This window comes from Eurosta solidaginis, chromosome 1 (genome assembly GCF_040869045.1).
Source record: "Eurosta solidaginis isolate ZX-2024a chromosome 1, ASM4086904v1, whole genome shotgun sequence".
Taxonomy (NCBI): domain Eukaryota; kingdom Metazoa; phylum Arthropoda; class Insecta; order Diptera; family Tephritidae; genus Eurosta; species Eurosta solidaginis.
Window position 1 is genome coordinate 250,987,229 of NC_090319.1, and position 17,975 is coordinate 251,005,203.

A 17,975-nucleotide genomic window follows, 5' to 3' on the forward strand; every position below is an offset into this window, starting at 1 on the left:
TCCATACGCCACGTATCGGAGTTTTTTGTCTTATTATTGCATTGTCATCGGGTTCTGAAATATATTCCAAGATTCGAGCTTGTAGCTCATCGGAAAGTTACTTAAATTTTAATTACAAATTCGTTTACAACGGCCTGTCAATTCAAGCTAAATAAAACCGTTTAAAAACAGCCAAGCCGTTGCAGTTTACAACAAAGCTCTCAGCTGAGTGTATAAATTGCGGTAACATCCCAACTTAGGCACCTTTAATTGTTTTGTTTATAAAATATGACATTTTTTCAAAAGTGAGGTGGTTGCAAGGAGTACCTAAACTAAATTCTGTTTTTATTATATCACAACATTTACACAAGCTATCCTGCATACGGAAAGACGGCTGATATGTAGAAATCGCATCCTTTTTTGATCATTATCTAGTATATCGATTTGTTTATGCCATTGCAATGTACCGTTTGGGGCAGCCGCCGTGGTGTGATGGTAGCGTGCTCCGCCTACCACACCGGGCAAAAGACCTCAAAATTTTAGAAACAAGGTTTTTCAATTAGAAGAAAATTTTTCTAAGCAGGGTCGCCCTCAGCAATGTATGGCAAGCACTTCGAGTGTATTTCTGCTATAAAAAGCTGCTCAGTGAAAACTTATCTGCCTGCAGATGCTGTCGGAGTCGGCATAAAAAACAAGTAGATCCCATCCCGCCAATTTGTAGGGAAAATTAAAAAAGGAGCACGACATGAATTGGAAGAGAATCTCTGCCTAAAATCTCTTCGGAGTTTATCGCGCCTTACATTTTTTTTTTTTTTTAATGTACCGTTTGGCGGAACAATGGGTATAAAAAGATACCGAAATGAGTATAAGAAGAGACTCAACGCTAATGGACAACAGTAAGCCCAAGGTATTTGGAGTCTTTTTTTGAACTTTCACAGATGGTCCACGGGTGATAGCTTAAAAACTATTTTATATGCTTATATGCTTCTAACTAAACTCTTCCTTAAAGCTCTTGTGTACTTACAGAAGATAAAATTCCAAATAAAGTCAACCAAGCAATGATAAAAAATATTCGTATAAATAAAGCTAACTCAAATAAATTTCAATACTGAGCGAACAATATAATCGGTTAAATAATTTATCTACCGCTGTGTAAAAGGACTTATTAGCAATTGCCGTAGCACATATTTTTTTTAATGTGCGATATATAACATAATCTCAAGCTATCTGCAACCTTGCCTGTTCATAGCCAAAGCGAATTATGAGAGTGGAAGTGTAAACCCGTTTGCAAATTGCAATACATCGTAAGCGACGTTATTCTTAAAAGCTTGTTACACAGCTAAGCACAAGTGTTACATGCATGGGGTTCTGCACTTTCATCTCCCTAAGTATATGGCATGAATTGTAACGCTTACCTGGTTTAGAGGCTGGTGTTGTTGCTGTATTGTTATTCGTGTTCATTGGTACAAGAATAATTTTCTTGCGCAGCTCTTTTGAATTCATTCCCATATGGAATATAAAATACGTATGTATGTATGTAATATGCATGCACACCGATACAAAGATGTACAGAGAGTTAAAGTTGTTGTTATTATTTGTAAATAAAATTAAGAGTGGTTTATCTTTTTAATATATTAGATTAATAAAGTATAATTTGTGTACACATTTTAAGAATATAATTTCCACCCACAACATACAACAAAACTCATACATTTACAGATTGCTAGCTACTTCTAACTGTATACAAATCAAAAAAAAATTTCTTCTACATATTTAATAGACACGATTGGGGTATTCACGTGAACATGGTTATCAGCGTATCAGCGTGGTTATATTTTAAACACAGTTTGAAAAACAAATGAAGTGAATACCCTAGACATTTTTCATCTTGAGAAAACTTGAGATCCTTGCAGTATTTTAGTAGTCAGCAAATTTTTATTTTTTTCAAAACTAGCCCTGACTGATCTATCTGCCAATTTTTAGGCGAATTAGCCGTGATACGAGCAAGTATTTACCCGAGACTGTGAAACACCTAATTGATTCCAAACAAATGCTATTTTAATACATCTGGACTTTTTGTGATTATTTCTGAACTTTGAGAATGGTAAGTTGTATATTGAAAAAAGATTTTTTCATAAACCTAATTTTTAAATGTAGAATAAATATTTTGTATACAATTTTATGCGAGTTATTTCATTCTTTTATTAAAAATTAGTAAAGTTTACAACATAAATTGTGGATGCCCTTCTGTTTCGAATTATTTAAAAAGGATAAAGAGTTTCGATTTTAAAATGTGTTTGTCTTTATCTTTTTATAATAGTTGAAATGATATTATTGCTAATTGGGTTACACTGGCCGGCCAATAAAGACCTTTTTGCTATTTATGCTATATGGTCTTTTTGATTTTGGATTTCGACCTCTCAAGATTCCCAAGCTAGTTAGAATACCAACAATTTTCAATTTTTCTTTACCTTCTTCTAACTCATCGTCTGGGCCGGACACCAGCTCATCGTCAGAGCATATATTAAGGATATTCATCAACATCTCGGTTACCTATAGAGTAAATAAATACTTTAAATGAAATATATATGAATGTATATCATTTCAAAACAATTTAAAAGAAAGAAACCAAATTAGATACACACATGTACAATAGGATGAAAGAAAAGACAATTATTTTTTTTCAAATCATGACGTGAAATCTTCGGAGAAAGTGTAAAAGAAAGTATGTAAAAGGCAGTGCCTTTAATATTTAGATGTCGCGCACCCCTTTTTTATACCCAGCTGTCTTTGTACAAGGGAATTATAACGTTCATCGGTCAACGGTGGTTTGTAATTTATAAACATTTTCGGCACCGAAAAACATTTTGACAAAGCCCCTCCCTCCACCCATTAAAACGATCAAATATTAAGATATCTTTATTTAATTTGATGCACTGATTTATCTGAGATCTGAATAAATTTTTTTTGCAAATAATTTATGATAAGTCGCTTAAAACTCGGTAAACAAATATTGGACGCAAAGGCCGCCAGGACCGGCTCTTTAAGGAGCACCTTCTAACGAGAGGAACTATCGAATCACATGTGGAAGATTCCTCTAAAGGGCGATATGCATCCAGAAGTACTCCCAATATAGATATTTTATCATGATTACACCTTACTTGCGGCCTCATGGAAGGCTGCTCGCATTGGCTGGCCAAAATTGTTTTTCAGAGCTCTTTTAATGCCAGGATATCTGCTAGATATATTGCAGCATTTATTGAAGAGTCAAAGAAATGTGACGATAACAGGCGAAGCAGCCCAGGTTGAGTTGCTAAATCGCCCTATGCTCAGCTTCTCTTCAAAGATATATATATCTACTAGGAAAACATAACATGAGTCTTCGAACTCATAATTGGCTTCCAGTTTTGATCCAAAGCAGGGTTGGTATTGTCTTTTTATAAATTAGCGCATACAGATAGCACCAAAATTGACGAAACTCGAAAAAATTAAAAAACAAAAGAATGTGTTCATTGGGATAGTTTTCACATTTGTGGTTATGTTTTCCCATATGATATAAGGCAAGTTTTAGATAACGGACGCGACATTTTCACACATTTCAACCCGCATAAAAGGGAATATGAGCAGCGAGCTGAGCGGATATTACTATGTTTGTAAAGACTTCTTCCAGAATACTTCATTACATCAAAAATTTTAGGTGCTAGGTGCTTCAAACATTTAAGTACTTATACGAGTATGTTGACCATATATAATGTGGTTCGGATGCAACATTAAATAGAAGAAATTGTTTAATGCTAGTGAAAGCATACAAAACTTAGGAAAGCAATGAGGAACTGAAGGTGAAAGGGGATCCTATGGCGGCACATTTACGAAATCTGAAATATATTTTCAAAACGCTTAATATAAGCTAAAGTCCGGTTACGGACGCAACATTTTTTCTTTGTAAATAACACTATATGACATTCAAAATACATATATTCTTTGAAAGCCATACCTCAAGTTTTAAGTCTAGGCGACTAAACAAAATCTGCATTCCTGGAATTTCGAACACGCCCTCAAATCTGGGGTTAGAGGCCAAATACCCCTTTTTCATAAGCGGAGACTTATATTAGTATATACCTTTCCATCTGTTTATTCTTCGACAAATTTTTAGGTCATTGAATAGAGTACATTTTTGTGCTTCTCACAATGTACAAATGTTAGTTTTATTAACAGAAATATGTATTTGGAGAAAATAACCAAACTTTGAGTAACAGGTGTCTTTATTATTTTGCTGGTCATTAATCCTTTGTATATAGTATATGTACGTGAACAAAAAATTTGAAGAAACCCATCATACAAAATGAAAAAGAGATACAACAATTAAAGTTTTCGTTATATTTTGTAATATTTCTCTAACACATCCAAGAATCAATCAATTAACAATTTATAAACTACTTGAAGCGCAAAAGTTCCCTCTTTTTGACCACATATAGGTTTTGTTCGTTTACTAAACAGAAATAAAGTTATATGTCGATATATGCAGCAACCAATGAAAGAGCGATTACGGACGCAACAAATTTTAGATACTGTAACGAATTTACTGCAATTCCCCTTATTTGCAATCTTCTGCTAACGTTCGTATCGCTAAACTGTTGAACAAATAACTCCAATATTGAATAATGGAAAAATGGCCTTTATTAAAGTACTTCGTAACAATACCAATAAAATATGTTACACGAACTTTCCGGAAAAATTTAAAGAAAGAAAAGAAAGGACGTTATATTTTGTTAGTAAAACAGCCAAATTAGCAAAACCTATGAAGCCTTTATTTGAAATCATGTTTCGCCCTCCAGAATGAGGGGAAAAATAAACTTTTTTATCTCGAAAACGTGAATATATTTGGCCTTTAACCCCAAATAAAGTCTGACCACTTTTGATTCTCGATTCGTGGTGGGCTTATTCAGGATTCGCCCATATATATTGTTGGAAAGGTCTAAGTCTTTTCTTATACAATCCGGAGAGAAAAAAAAACAAATGACGATAAGCCTTCGGAGGGAAAGGCTGACGGATTGACGGACCGATGGATGCGCAATGGTAACTTAAATTTTTTTTCGGTTGAGGCTTCCAAATTTTTCCCCGTATCTGTTTTTGTTACTTTCTCTAATGTATGTACTATTAGTGCTATAAATCGAGTATGTACATATGGGCGGAGGCATTTTTTTATGGCGATGTTGGCTGTGAAAATGGGCGAAATCGGCCTGGAAGCCGCACCCTTTTCCTTACACCCGATCTTGAGCAAAAATTGAGGTATTTTCACCAAATTTGGTGTAAGAGCTTATCTGAATTCAAAATATTTTGGTATTGAAAATGGCCGAAATAAGGTTATAACCAAGCCCACTTTTTCGATAAAGTGATGAAACCTGTAGTGGAATTCACTAACTTATAACGATGCGTTTTGTCGAGATTTTCATTAACGATTTTGTCGCTTGCCTTATCGATTGTACTATTCACTAACTTAGTTTTAACAACTCGAAATAAATGACACTTAAATTTCGTTTTAATAGTAGAAAGGTGGCAGCACAGCTTAACGAAACCTAAAAAATGCGAAAAGCACAAAAGGAATGCCAAAAATAAATAAATTCCGTATACTAACTGCTTTTAAAAGTCATTATTGTGCAACTTTTTACCTATTTTAACAAAAGGTAAATAAATGCGGTATTAATTTCTTGTTTCTCTCTGTTGATTTCGCAGTTATTCTTGTACCCCTTAATTGACCATCAATTTCAGAAATTATATCATGAGCTAAGTCTGGGGTTAGTCGGCACAGCTTTCGAAACTCCGTTGCATTCAAGTGGAATGGGTTATCTACATACTTCTCTAAGAAGGTTTCTGTCCACCGGCGATGGACTTAGTAATTCTGCATTTTGTGATAAAACGTACGCCAAATACTCAAATGCCATTTGATTTATAAATAAAGCAGCTTTTCGTGTTTGAAAGTATTTAGTTAAAGTTCCGATTTTCTTTTTTAACTAATATTGCCAGAAATATTAATTTCGTGATTTTTAACGCAGCCAATTTACTTGCCGTTTATTCAACAACACAGCTGATCGTCGATAAAAGAATATCGATACAAAAAAGTTACTGAATAAAGAAATCGTTATAGTTATCGATTCGCAAATAAAGCGACGGCAAATGTCGTTAAAAAAGTTAGTGAATTCCACTACTGTTGTGTGAACTGACTTTCGTAACATTTTTGAACATTGGCGTAGTACCGGCAATATTTCGTGGAAGAAAACTTGGCTGCAAATCAAGTGTGTTGATGTCATTTGTATAGGTGGACGGACGCCTTTTCGATATATCGCCATAAATGTGGACTAGGGGTGAATTTAGAATTTGTTTCTACTATATGGGTATCAAACGAAAGGTGTTAATGAGTATTTTAAAAGGGAGTTGGCCTTAGTTCTATGGGTGGACGCCTTTTCGAGATATCGCCATAAAGGTGGACCAGGGGTCACTCTAGAATTTGTTTGTACGATATGGGTATCAAATGAAAGGTGTAAATGAGTATTTTAAAAGGGAGTGGGCCTTAGTTCTATATGTGGACGGCTTTTCGAGATATCGTTATAAAGGTGGACCACGGTTGACTCTAGAATGCGTTTGTACAATATGGGTGTCAAACGAAAGGTGATAATGAGTATACTAAAAGAGAGGGGGCCTTAGTTCTATAGGTGGACGTCTTTTCGAGATATCGCCTCAAAGGTGGACCAGGGGTTACTCTATATTGTGTTTGTACGATATGGGTGTCAAATTAAAGGTATTAATGAGGGTTTTAAAAGGGAGTGGTGGTAGTTGTATTCGAGATATCGACCAAAATGTGGATCAGGGTGACCCAGAACATTATCTGTCGGGTACAGCTAATTTATTTATATATGTAATTCCAGGAACAGTATTCCTGCCAAAATTCCAAGGGGTTTTGATTTCGCCCTGCAGAACTTTTTCATTTTCTTCTACTTAATATGGTAAAGTTATATTTTGCGTCAATAAACCAATCCAATTACGATATTTCATCCCTTTTTTCGTATTTGGTATAGAATTAAGGCATTTTTTTAATTTTTCGTAATTTTCGATATCGAAAAAGTGGGCGTGGTCATCGGATTTCGGCCATTTTTTATACCAATACAAAGTGAATTCAGATAAGTACGTGAACTTAGTTTAGTAAAGATATATCGATTTTTGCTCAAGTTATCGTGTTAACGGCCGAGCGGAAGGACAGACGGTAGACTGTGTATAAAAACTGGCCGTGGCTTCAACCGATTTCGCGCATTTTCACAGAAAAGGGTTATCGTCATAAAATCTATGCCCTTACCAAATTTCACAAGGATTGGTAAATTTTTGTTCGACTTATGGCATTTAAAATATCGTAGACAAATGAAATGAAAAAGGGCGGAGCTACGCCCATTTTGAAATTTCCTTTTATTTTTGTTTTTTTTGCACCATATAATTACTGGAGTTGAATGTTGACATAATTTACTTATATACTGTAAAGATATTAAATTTTTTGTTAAAATTCGACTTAAAAAATTTTTTTTTTTAAAGTGGGCGTGGTCGCTCTCCGATTTTTATAATTTTTATTAGGCATACATATAGTAATAGGAGTATCGTTCCTGCCAAATTTCATCGTGATATCTTCAACGACTGCGAAATTACAGCTTGCAAAACTTTTAAATTACCTTCTTTTAAAAGTAGGCGGTGCCACGCCCATTGTCCAAAATTTTACTAATTTTCTATTTTGCGTCATAAGTTCAACTCCCCTACCAAGTTTCATAGCTTTATCCGTCTTTGGTAATGAATTATCGCACTTTTTCGGTTTTTCGAAATTTTCGATATCGAAAAAGTGGGCGTGGTTATAGTCCGATATAGTTCATTTTAAATAGCGATTTGAGATGAACCTACAGGAATCTACATACCAAATTTCATCAAGATACGTCAAAATTTACTCAAGTTATCGTGTTAACGGACGGACGGACGGACATGGCTCAATCAAATTTTTTTTCGATACTGATGATTTTGATATATGGAAGTCTATATCTATCTCGATTCCTTTATACCTGTACAACCAACCGTTATCCAATCAAAGTTAATATACTCTGTGAGCTCTGCTCAACTGAGTATAAAAAAGCCATTATGAAGATATTCTGGTACATTTTTTCTTTGGGAGGCTGAAATAAGACGCGAACTGCCTTTATTGTCTTGTAAATCAAAAAACAGTATAATGAGAATTACTGTTTTTTTTTTTGTAATTTTATTTTAAATAGAGTAGTGTGTCTTAAACTTATTTTTTGCTTAAAACTTTTATAACAATGTTATTTTAATGTTAAAATATAACATTTCAATGTATAACCAAACTTCAGACAGTAAAAGCAGTAATATTTATTTAATACTGCTTTTTTGCCTTGCAAAATTGGTTTAATCTTCTTTGGGTTAGGAAATTTAAAATATTCGAAATATTAAATAACGTAACTAACGTAAGCTTTCATATTATTTAATGCTCTTCAAATTTTTCTCCAAACATCTCTTTATTATATTTCTGCGAGACTAGACAGCTGGGTATATAATATTCAGTTTTGCCGGAACTAGGACTTCTTTACTTTTAAATCGTTGGCATTACATTATCGGGACTAAGTGATCCCGCGGTTAGCATCCATATTATGTATGTATGTAAGTATGTTTTTAATGTACATATACGCCAGTGTATACATACAAGACCACATAATTACGTATGTATGTATGTGCACCAAATTACCTTCTCACCCACAAACGGCAATGACCACGTGAATACGTCCATGAAATTTGGCAACCAATACGGATGTGGCGAACAATTAAATAGCCTGATATTCATAACGTTATTCTCATATTTGAGTACAGCTGCCTTTTGTCAAATGACATTTATGTTATTCGTTGTGTTGCATCGGTGATAAAAGGAAAAATTTACAAAAAAAAATTGAAAATATTAAATGCAATAATTGTCACATAGCCTATAAAGGAGTACAGCAACAAAAGTATTTACATATATATATGTATGTAATAAATGAATTGTGTCATTGCTATTTAAAATATGAATAGAAAAATATGAATAGAAAAATATGAATAATATTTTTGAAAAATGTTAAACAAGAAATACCTTGTTATTATAGACATCCAAATAATTGGGCGCGGAGAAAATTGTGATCAACGAGGGAAAGCCTGTGGCTTGATTTTTACGGTACATGCGGTATCTACAATATTGTCGCCAACGAAAAATTCAAAAAAAGTTCTTTTTAGATGTAAACAGAATTAAATTTTCACAACGCCCAGCAAACATTTGGAGTCATAAAATGCATAGGAGACACCTAAATCGGAGCGCTTACCCTCGTTATTAGCTCATATAGGAGCCCGAAATGAGTGTATTTCCTTTCTTATAATGGACGCCGGATATGAACCTTATTTCGTATAGATATTATGTGAGCCCAAATAATAGTCCGATCAGTATCCTTCTACACATATAAACAGCTCATAATTTATTTCTTATATGACTATTTTCGAAGTCATTTATGAGCTTCCTATGGCAGCCGGTTCTATGTACCGGAGCGACTCGGGATTTTTCCCGACCAAGGGCTGTAACTTCAGTGTAAACCCATTTAATTTGTAACCCCATTTTGACGTTAGGCATGACAAATAGGGAATCTTATCCAGAAGCCTTTTTGAGAAGCAGGGTATTTGGGCGAAACCCCTTTAAGGCAGGCATGCTTAACCAACGAACCGATATCATTTCGTTACGATAATTAACGTTAATAAACGAAACAAAGTCATTTCGTTTCGTTTATTAACGTTAAGAACGTCAAATTAACGAAGTGATTTTGCTTCGTTTTCTGCCATATCAAAACGAAATCAAATCGTTTATGTTGATTATTAATTCAAACTATGCTGGCAAAGCTGATTGATGGCGGAGTCATTAAAGGTGAATGCATTAGCCAAGCTAATTGCAACTTTTCTCATGAATTTTGACAGTACGAACATTTCTCAGAGTATTTTGACATTACCACCAACGAATTACACAAACAAATTACATGGAGTTTGTGCGTGTATGTTCGCTCGCTGTTAGCACCTTACGGCTTCACCATGGCTATAGCATTGCCAGCACAATTCAAACTTTAAGTATCACGTTTTTGTTAACGTTTTTACCGTTAACGAAAGCTTTTCGTTTCGGTTAAAAACGAGATACAATTTATTTTGATAATTTCTTTATCGATAATATTTCGAAGTGTTTCAACGGAAACGGTGGAAATTTTTTGATAAACGATTAGCTTAACGTTAAGGTGCATCCCTGCTTTAAGGTGAGGCAGCGCTAATTGAACACATACCAAGGTTCGACACAACAGCCAAGGTATACAGCGGAGGCAATTTTGTGGTTGCAATCAAGAAAGCCCAAAATACTTACAAACATCGTTAATATGCGGATAATTAAAGATATGACTAGGCGAAACGTCCATACCAATTAACAAATGGAGCAGCAAGAAACGTTATAATCAGAGCTGTTTTTGTTTTACCCTGAATCGTAGTTCCCACTTTGAATATAAAAAAAATTTCTTAGCACTCCTATATGTCCTCACATATAAAAAAATGCATATGGAAGTTTTTGATTTTCATATGTAAGTGCAAAGGAAAAGCCCTTTAATATGATGAACGAGCACTTCGGTATGAAAACCAATTTGCATTAACAAAACGACAGCAAAAATTATTCAAAAATATTATGGCACTGAAAAAATTTGTATTCTAAATTGATTCATTAAAAAATTTAAAATAAGTTGAACATGATGAAATTCTACACATGTTCAGCCTGAATTACTTTCTCGTGGTCCCAACCATTTAAGAGTTAAAGCTCGTGCAGTTGCTGAAACTTTGTATCGACCTATGTAGATTAGATAATAATGAAGCGAACTAGTTCAAATATTATTTTTGGACCAGCATCGCCAGCAACATCGAATCAAAATTTAAAACAATGGGTGTGGGTCCGCCCTTTTTAGACTCAGTTTTTCACTACAATTCCGAAACTGTAACTCCGGTAATAATTTACGTTATTAAGATGATCCAAATACCATATTAATCACTGTGTGAAGTTGTTGTTACATTGATATCATCTGCCTAAACAACCCCGCCGTTAGTTCTGCTTGCTCCAAACTGGAAAAAGAAGTGGTAAAGATGGGTTTAATGGTGAATGAGGACAAAACGAAGTACCTGCTGTCATCGAGCAAAGAGTCAGCGCATACGCGCCTTGGCAACCACGCTACTGTTGGCAGCCATAATTTCGAAATAGTAAAAGACTTCGTTTATTTGGGAACCAGCATCAACACTAGCAACAACATCAGCTCTGAAATCCAGCGATGAATCACTCTTGCCAATAAATGCTACTTTTGACTAGGTAGGCAATTGAAAATAAAGTCCTCTCTCGGCAAAGGAAAACCATGCTCCACAAACGAAAACCACAAGTCACTTATCGTACCTGTCCTGCTATATGGTGCAGAAGCATGGACCATGACAACATCAGATGAAGTGGCTCTGGGAGTGTTCGAGAGAAAAGTTCTTCGAAAGATTTATGGATCTCTACGCGTTGGCGATGGCGAGTACCAAAGAAGATTTAATAATGAGCTGTACGAGCTTTACGCAGACATCAACATAGTCCAGCGAATTAAAACGCAACGGCTACGCTGGCTAGGCAACGTTGTGCGAATGGAAGATGGCGATCCGGCTAAGAAAGTATTTCTATCGGAACCCGTCTATGGAAGAAGTAAAAAAACAACTTTTACAAAATAACATATGAATATCTATTCCAAAGTTGCTATGTTTGCTGAACACTTTTGTCATAAGCCTCATACTATTCATCATATCGATCATATTTTTGAGAAGAATGATTCAGACTCATTTCGGACCTCCAATAAGGACGCTCCAAAAATGTTTGAGGTGGTATAACGCTATTAAATAGAAAGATAAACTAACCCTGCATCTTGAGCTTCGTGGGCACGAACTATCGATAGTAGGTTATTTTTTTGTAGGAACTCGCAGCAGGCGCCGTAGCTGTAATAGAAATTCCAAAAAAAAATATGTATTTAAATTAGTTATAATTATATCACAACTAGAAAACCTTACATTCTCTACCATCTAGCGGTGTTATTTACACTTACCTGAAGAAGTAGGAACAACCCCGCACTGAATTATGGGAAAAATAGTCACTGTTCTTTTCATTGCCGAAATCCTCCAATGGATCAGACCAAAGTAGATCGCACATAGGCCCAAAAGCAGGCGGTTCTCTAAATCTATTTAACTAAAGTGAAACACATTAAGTTAAATACATACAAATATACATATAATAAGACATTTCAGTAATAATTTGAAAAAAAAAAATCACTACTACTTTTCCGGTTTAGATATGCTATAACAGTTTTCATGTGATTTAACAACCAGACCTACTATAAAAGCTAAAAAATAAAACCAATTAAAAAAGCTAATTAATAAAAGGAAAAAAGCATATTAGAAAATGTACACAGAAGGAAATCTATGGCTAGATAATTTCTGTCTCATCAATAAAGACAAAGAAAGAAAGTAGTACCTATATGAACTACTCGTAAGATATGCACCTACTGTGGTTAAATATGTCATTATTGAAAAAAAGTCTTTTTTCATGGACTGAGCCGGAGTGCGAACTCTGATTCCCTGTCATGCAAGCCCAGTGCTCTATTACTGAATCGTTTGAAAATCAAAATTAGCTTACGACAGTCTTTTTCGATTGGACACGCCAGAAAGCACCTTCCTCGTTGCTTTTGCAGACGACGTGGCAGTTGTGATAACAGCACCAATCTGCGAGCTGGCACAGCTAAAATTAAACCAGGTCATAATAGGTGGATGGTTGAGCACGCTCTCCAGCTAACTTACTTACTTAATTGGCGCTTAACCGTCTAAACGGTTATGGCCGTCCAACAAGGCGCGCCAGTCGCTCCTTCGCTCCGCCAACCGGCGCCAATTGGCCAAGGGAGATTAAATCGTTTTCTACCTGGTCCTTCCAACGGAGTGGGGGCCGCCCTCAACCTCTGCTTCCATAGGCTGGTTCCGATAGAAACACTTTCTTGGCCGGATCATCATCTTTCATTCGCATAACATGGCCTAGCCAGCGCAGCCGCTGCGTTTTAATTCACTGGACTATGTTGATGTCTACGTATAGCTCGTATAGGTCTCCAGCTATCAACAGCAAAAACGTAGATCATTATCCTCACAAAGAGGCGGATTCCCACTACCAAGAATGTGGCGGTTGGGGACCAGCCAATAGAAACACTCACTTCAACGAAATATCTGGGAGTGAGGTTAGACAACAAACTAACCTTCTCGGATCACAAGCGAGGAGCCTGTGAAAGAGCTGCGCGCACAATAGCGAATTTGAGTAGATTCATGGCAAACATAGGTGGTCCAAAGCTATGCACAATGAATCTGCTTGCATCAACTTCGGATTCTATACTCTTATACGGTGCAGAAATCTGGGTGAAAGCATTGAAATACCGGAAGAGCCGAACCGCCCTCATCTCGGTCCAACGCAGAGGGGCGCTGCGAATAGCTTCGTCTTACCGCACGGTCTTCGCTGAAGCTGTCGTGGTCGTTGCGGGAACCATACATATATATCTTCTCGCTGAGCAAAAAAAAGCAATATACGACAACGGATCCCAAGCAAGTAGACCTGCTGCTACCATGCAGGCGCGAGAAGAATCGATTCGAGCTGGCAAAGACAATGGCGCAACAGCGCCGCAGGAAAGTGGACTAGGAAACTAATCCCTGAACTGAATACATGGTTGAAGCGACCACACGGTGAGGTAGACTTTTGACCCAGTTTCTAACCGGACACAGTTATAGATACTTGGCGACCTATCCCCGGGCAGTGTCATCAATAACATAACCTGCCGAAGAGACAGATGGGATACAGTCAGCACATATGTGAGGCATATACTTATCAGTAGGGTTAGGATTTTAAGACATTTGCCTATTTTGTCTGCTTGTTCTCATCTGTAAATGAAATTAAGTATTACGCGTTGGATATCTTTTTTATTAAAAATATAAATTAAAAAATTAAATATAAATTTTTATTTTGCTTTTTTTGTGATTTTTTTTATTTAAAGCCTTTTTGTATTTAAAGCCTGACAAAGTACCTTAGATTGGTATACTTGGAAATATATGAGGTAACAATTATAATAATAATATCACGTACTCGTACTATTAGAAAATCGTCATACTAAAAATATATAACCTTATTACTTTGTTACCGTTTGGGACAGCTTTTATGTTTTACAACATTGCTCTCTTCTCATCAGCGGATAGCTATTTCATATTCAGCTTGCGATATGATGAGTTTCTGTTTATTTGTAGATAAAACTTGACATTTTTAAATTCGTGCGTTAATTTTGTTTGTGAGTTAAATATTTTCGATAATTTAAAATGCCTAAAGCAGATTCTTATAATTCCGTGAAAATCCGCGGCTATATAAAAGTATTTGGGAAGACATACTTTCGACAGACGGAAAGATTTTCATCTGTCCATGCTGTGGAATAAAAGTAAATCACGACAAAAAATATCATATTTAACATCTTCAAATGGAAAAACCCCAAAAAGCTGCGACATTGAAGCTGGCTCCGAAGAACCTATAACTTCATTTTTAAATAATGACACATCGAACGAGTTTTTCAGAGATCTCACCAAAATGATGGTAGCTTGCAATATACCTTTAATAAAAGCCAGTCATAAGGAGTTCAGATCGTTTCTGGAAAAATAGTACAGAAAACAATTGGTTTTGTTTTTATCGGCCTATTGATACATGATTCAAGGTTCGATTCGAGCTCAAGGCCAGAACAATAATCTTTTCTAATGATAATTATTGTTATTTTTTAATTTTTCTAAATTTGAAAAATTTTTTTTGTTTTTTTGGAATAGTAAGTAGAAAAATTTTCAGGCAACCTGCCATAGCAGGAATAGAAGTAACAAATTTGCCAGTCAAACAAACCACCGCTGTATAGCTAAATGGTTAGCGCAGCATGCCTAAAGCGTACTGATGATGAAGGCTTAGCACCCTTCGAAATGGATCTATCTGCGCAGCTATGGCAGGTTGTCTGAACAATTTTCTACTTACGATTCCAAAAAACAAAACACAATTTTTCAAATTTAGAAAAAAATTATTGTTCTGGCCTTGAGCTCGAATCGAACCTTGAATCATAGTACAGAAAAAAGTTCCTGATCAATCGACTATGCGGAAGAACTATTTAGAAGAAATTTATGAAAATCTTTTGGAAGAAATACGGTCGCATATTGGAAACAGCAGCATTTTTGTGTCAATTGATGAGAGTACGGACAAGGCAGGCAGATTCGTTTGCATTGGCATTGTCGGTCCTTTACGGCAAGGTGGGCGAGGGTTTCTTCTAACATCGGACGTAATACAAAAAGTAAACGCTTCGGAAATTGCTAAACTATTTGATGATGCCTTCAAAATTGTATGATCAGAAGAAGTAAAACCGGATAAAGTATTGATATTTGTTACAAACGTCGCACAATATATGAAAAAGAGCGCAGTTGGGATTCAGTTATTTTATCCATGAGTGGTTCATATTACATGTGTAGCGCACGGAATTCACAGGTTATGTGAAAAACTGCGAAGGCAGTATGCAGAGGCTGATACCTTAGTTGCAAATATGAAGAAAATATTTTCAAAGAGTCCAACAAGAATTCGATTCTTTAAGGAAAAGCAACTAGATCTGCCTTTAACCCCTCAACCAGTAAGTTGTATTTTTTAAAGCCATGTATGTATAAATGATTAAAAAATTTGGCATTTTTAAAGGTCTTGCCACGCTGGGGAGCTTGGTTGGAGGCAGTATGTATCATATTATGCAAACAATTTTAACGCAATCAAAGATATTGTTGACGGCCTCAATGACGATGCGGCTTGCATTATTTTTGCAAAGAAATTTTTTGCAAACAAAGCAATTCGAGAGGACTTGGCTTATATTCAGGCTATCTTTGGGTTTATAGTAGGCGAGAGAAATTCATTCAAAATTCTTCAGAAAAGAGGTTACTTTTACACCTAAACATATTTACACACTTTTATATACTAGTTCTCTCCGCTATTATCTTGTTCACCATGCATTGTCTTACGGAATATTTATATACAATTGTTTTAATTTCAATATTTTCAAGTGCAGAACACATTTTTATTTTTTTATTTCAGGACAATTTTAAATTACTTAAAATTTGGATTTTAGAACGTAGATTTATATCGATTTTCTCCTTTAAATATTGAAAGTATAACGAAATTACCTAAATATTGAGTTGAAAAATGCACGGTGTAGGAATCAGTAGTGGTATAGGCTAGTATACTAAGATTGGTAATTTAATAATTAATAATTAGGTGAGCCAATAAATAATGTGTTGGAAGCGCTGCAAAATATAGAAAACAATTTAAAATAGGCCAGAGAGTCGGTAGTTACAGCAACATTGAAAAAAATGGTATTTCAAGCGAATCAAGGTCTGCAAGTGATGAAAAAAATTGCCGGGATTGTGAATGGTGAAAAGTCGGTAGCATGGCCAGAAAATATATATATGTACATATATATGTTGATGGCCTTTTGCCGGATTCAGATCCGGTACGTTCCGGTAACAAGCACCAATAAGGCACCAGACCAACCATCTCGGGAACGATTTAGTATGAGCACATGAAACCTTCAAGGCCATCCCGCCCTACCACCCCCTACATCCGTTAGGAACTTGGGGTCACCAGAGCCTCGGCTGTTAAAGTAACAGGATTCGCCACGGGTAGGTGAGGTTGACAATTGGGTTGGAGAAGTTATATATTGCGTTAGTAATGCCTTGAAAGGGTTGCGCTACACAACGTCTTAAATCAATTTGGTATTTTAGTCGCCTCTTACGACAGGCATACCTGCCGCGGGTATATTCTAAGCCCCCCGACCCACTGGGGGGTTAGGCCGATGGTCTTAGTCACTATTGTCTTAAGTAATATAATCTATATATATAAAAATGAAATTATGTTCGTTCCTGTCCATGTTTTGCTGCCGATACGAGGCCAATTTTATTCGTTATTTTTTCATATTATAGGGATCAAGGATCAAGGGTTTTTAGCAAAATACAATTTTTTTAAATTTCTAGGGTCTTGAGATATATGTCAACACGTGGACCCGGATAACCCTACGATGTGTTTGTATAATATGGGTATCAAATGGAAGGTTCTGTTGAGTACTTTAATATGGGGTACTTTTCCTACCCCTAGGTGATTATGATCTCCAGATATAGGCCAAAGTGTGGACCCGGGTACACCAAGAATCTGTTTATACAATATGGATATCAAATGAAAGCGCTTGATGAGTGCTTTAGTACATGATAATTTTTCGTACCCCTGGGTGGCTATAGTCTCGAGATAGAGATCAAAACGTGGACCCAGATACCCCTAGAATGTGTTTATACAATATGGATAAAAAATTAAAGCTGTTGATGGGTTCTTTAGCAGAGGGTAATTTTCATACATCTGGGTGACTAGGGTCTCGAGATATTGCCCAAAACGTGGATCAGAATAACCTTAGGATGCGTTTTTACATTATGGGTACTATATCAAATTCAACCAGACTAAGTTGCGGTCCGAGGAATACATTCACTTAGGGGATGCAGTGAATAACGATGTAAATGTGAATGACATCGGTAGAATGATCATATTAACAGCAACATATACTTGTAGCCCGCGACACATGCATGAATATGCACAGGATGTCATTGCGTATGTTCGCGCTTATCGACGGCCGGATATGTTTATTACTTTTACATGCAATCTCCAATGGAGTGAAATCAAAGACCATTTGTTTCCTGGCCAATCCCTAATTGATCGACACGACATAACTGCACGTATTTTCAAACTAAAACTAAAATCACTTATGGACTTTATTGTC

The 17,975-nt window shown here is 35.9% G+C and overlaps 1 protein-coding gene across 8 annotated transcripts in view; it reads right to left on the bottom strand.

Moving 5' to 3' along the window:
• Nucleotides 1-17,975, bottom strand: part of CanA1 (Calcineurin A1) — a 191,280-nt gene that overhangs the window by 30,860 nt on the left and 142,445 nt on the right. For 7 of the 8 annotated variants that reach the window (XM_067760331.1, XM_067760326.1, XM_067760327.1 and 4 more), the window contains 6 exons: nt 12,180-12,319; nt 11,995-12,072; nt 9,143-9,236; nt 8,765-8,890; nt 2,451-2,532; nt 1,395-1,469 (listed from right to left, as the gene is read on the bottom strand). In XM_067760331.1, coding sequence (XP_067616432.1) covers nt 1,395-1,469; nt 2,451-2,532; nt 8,765-8,890; nt 9,143-9,236; nt 11,995-12,072; nt 12,180-12,319 — 595 coding nt within the window. The remainder of the gene's footprint in view (nt 1-1,394; nt 1,470-2,450; nt 2,533-8,764; nt 8,891-9,142; nt 9,237-11,994; nt 12,073-12,179; nt 12,320-17,975) is intronic. The other variant, XM_067760332.1, reaches the window with a different exon arrangement.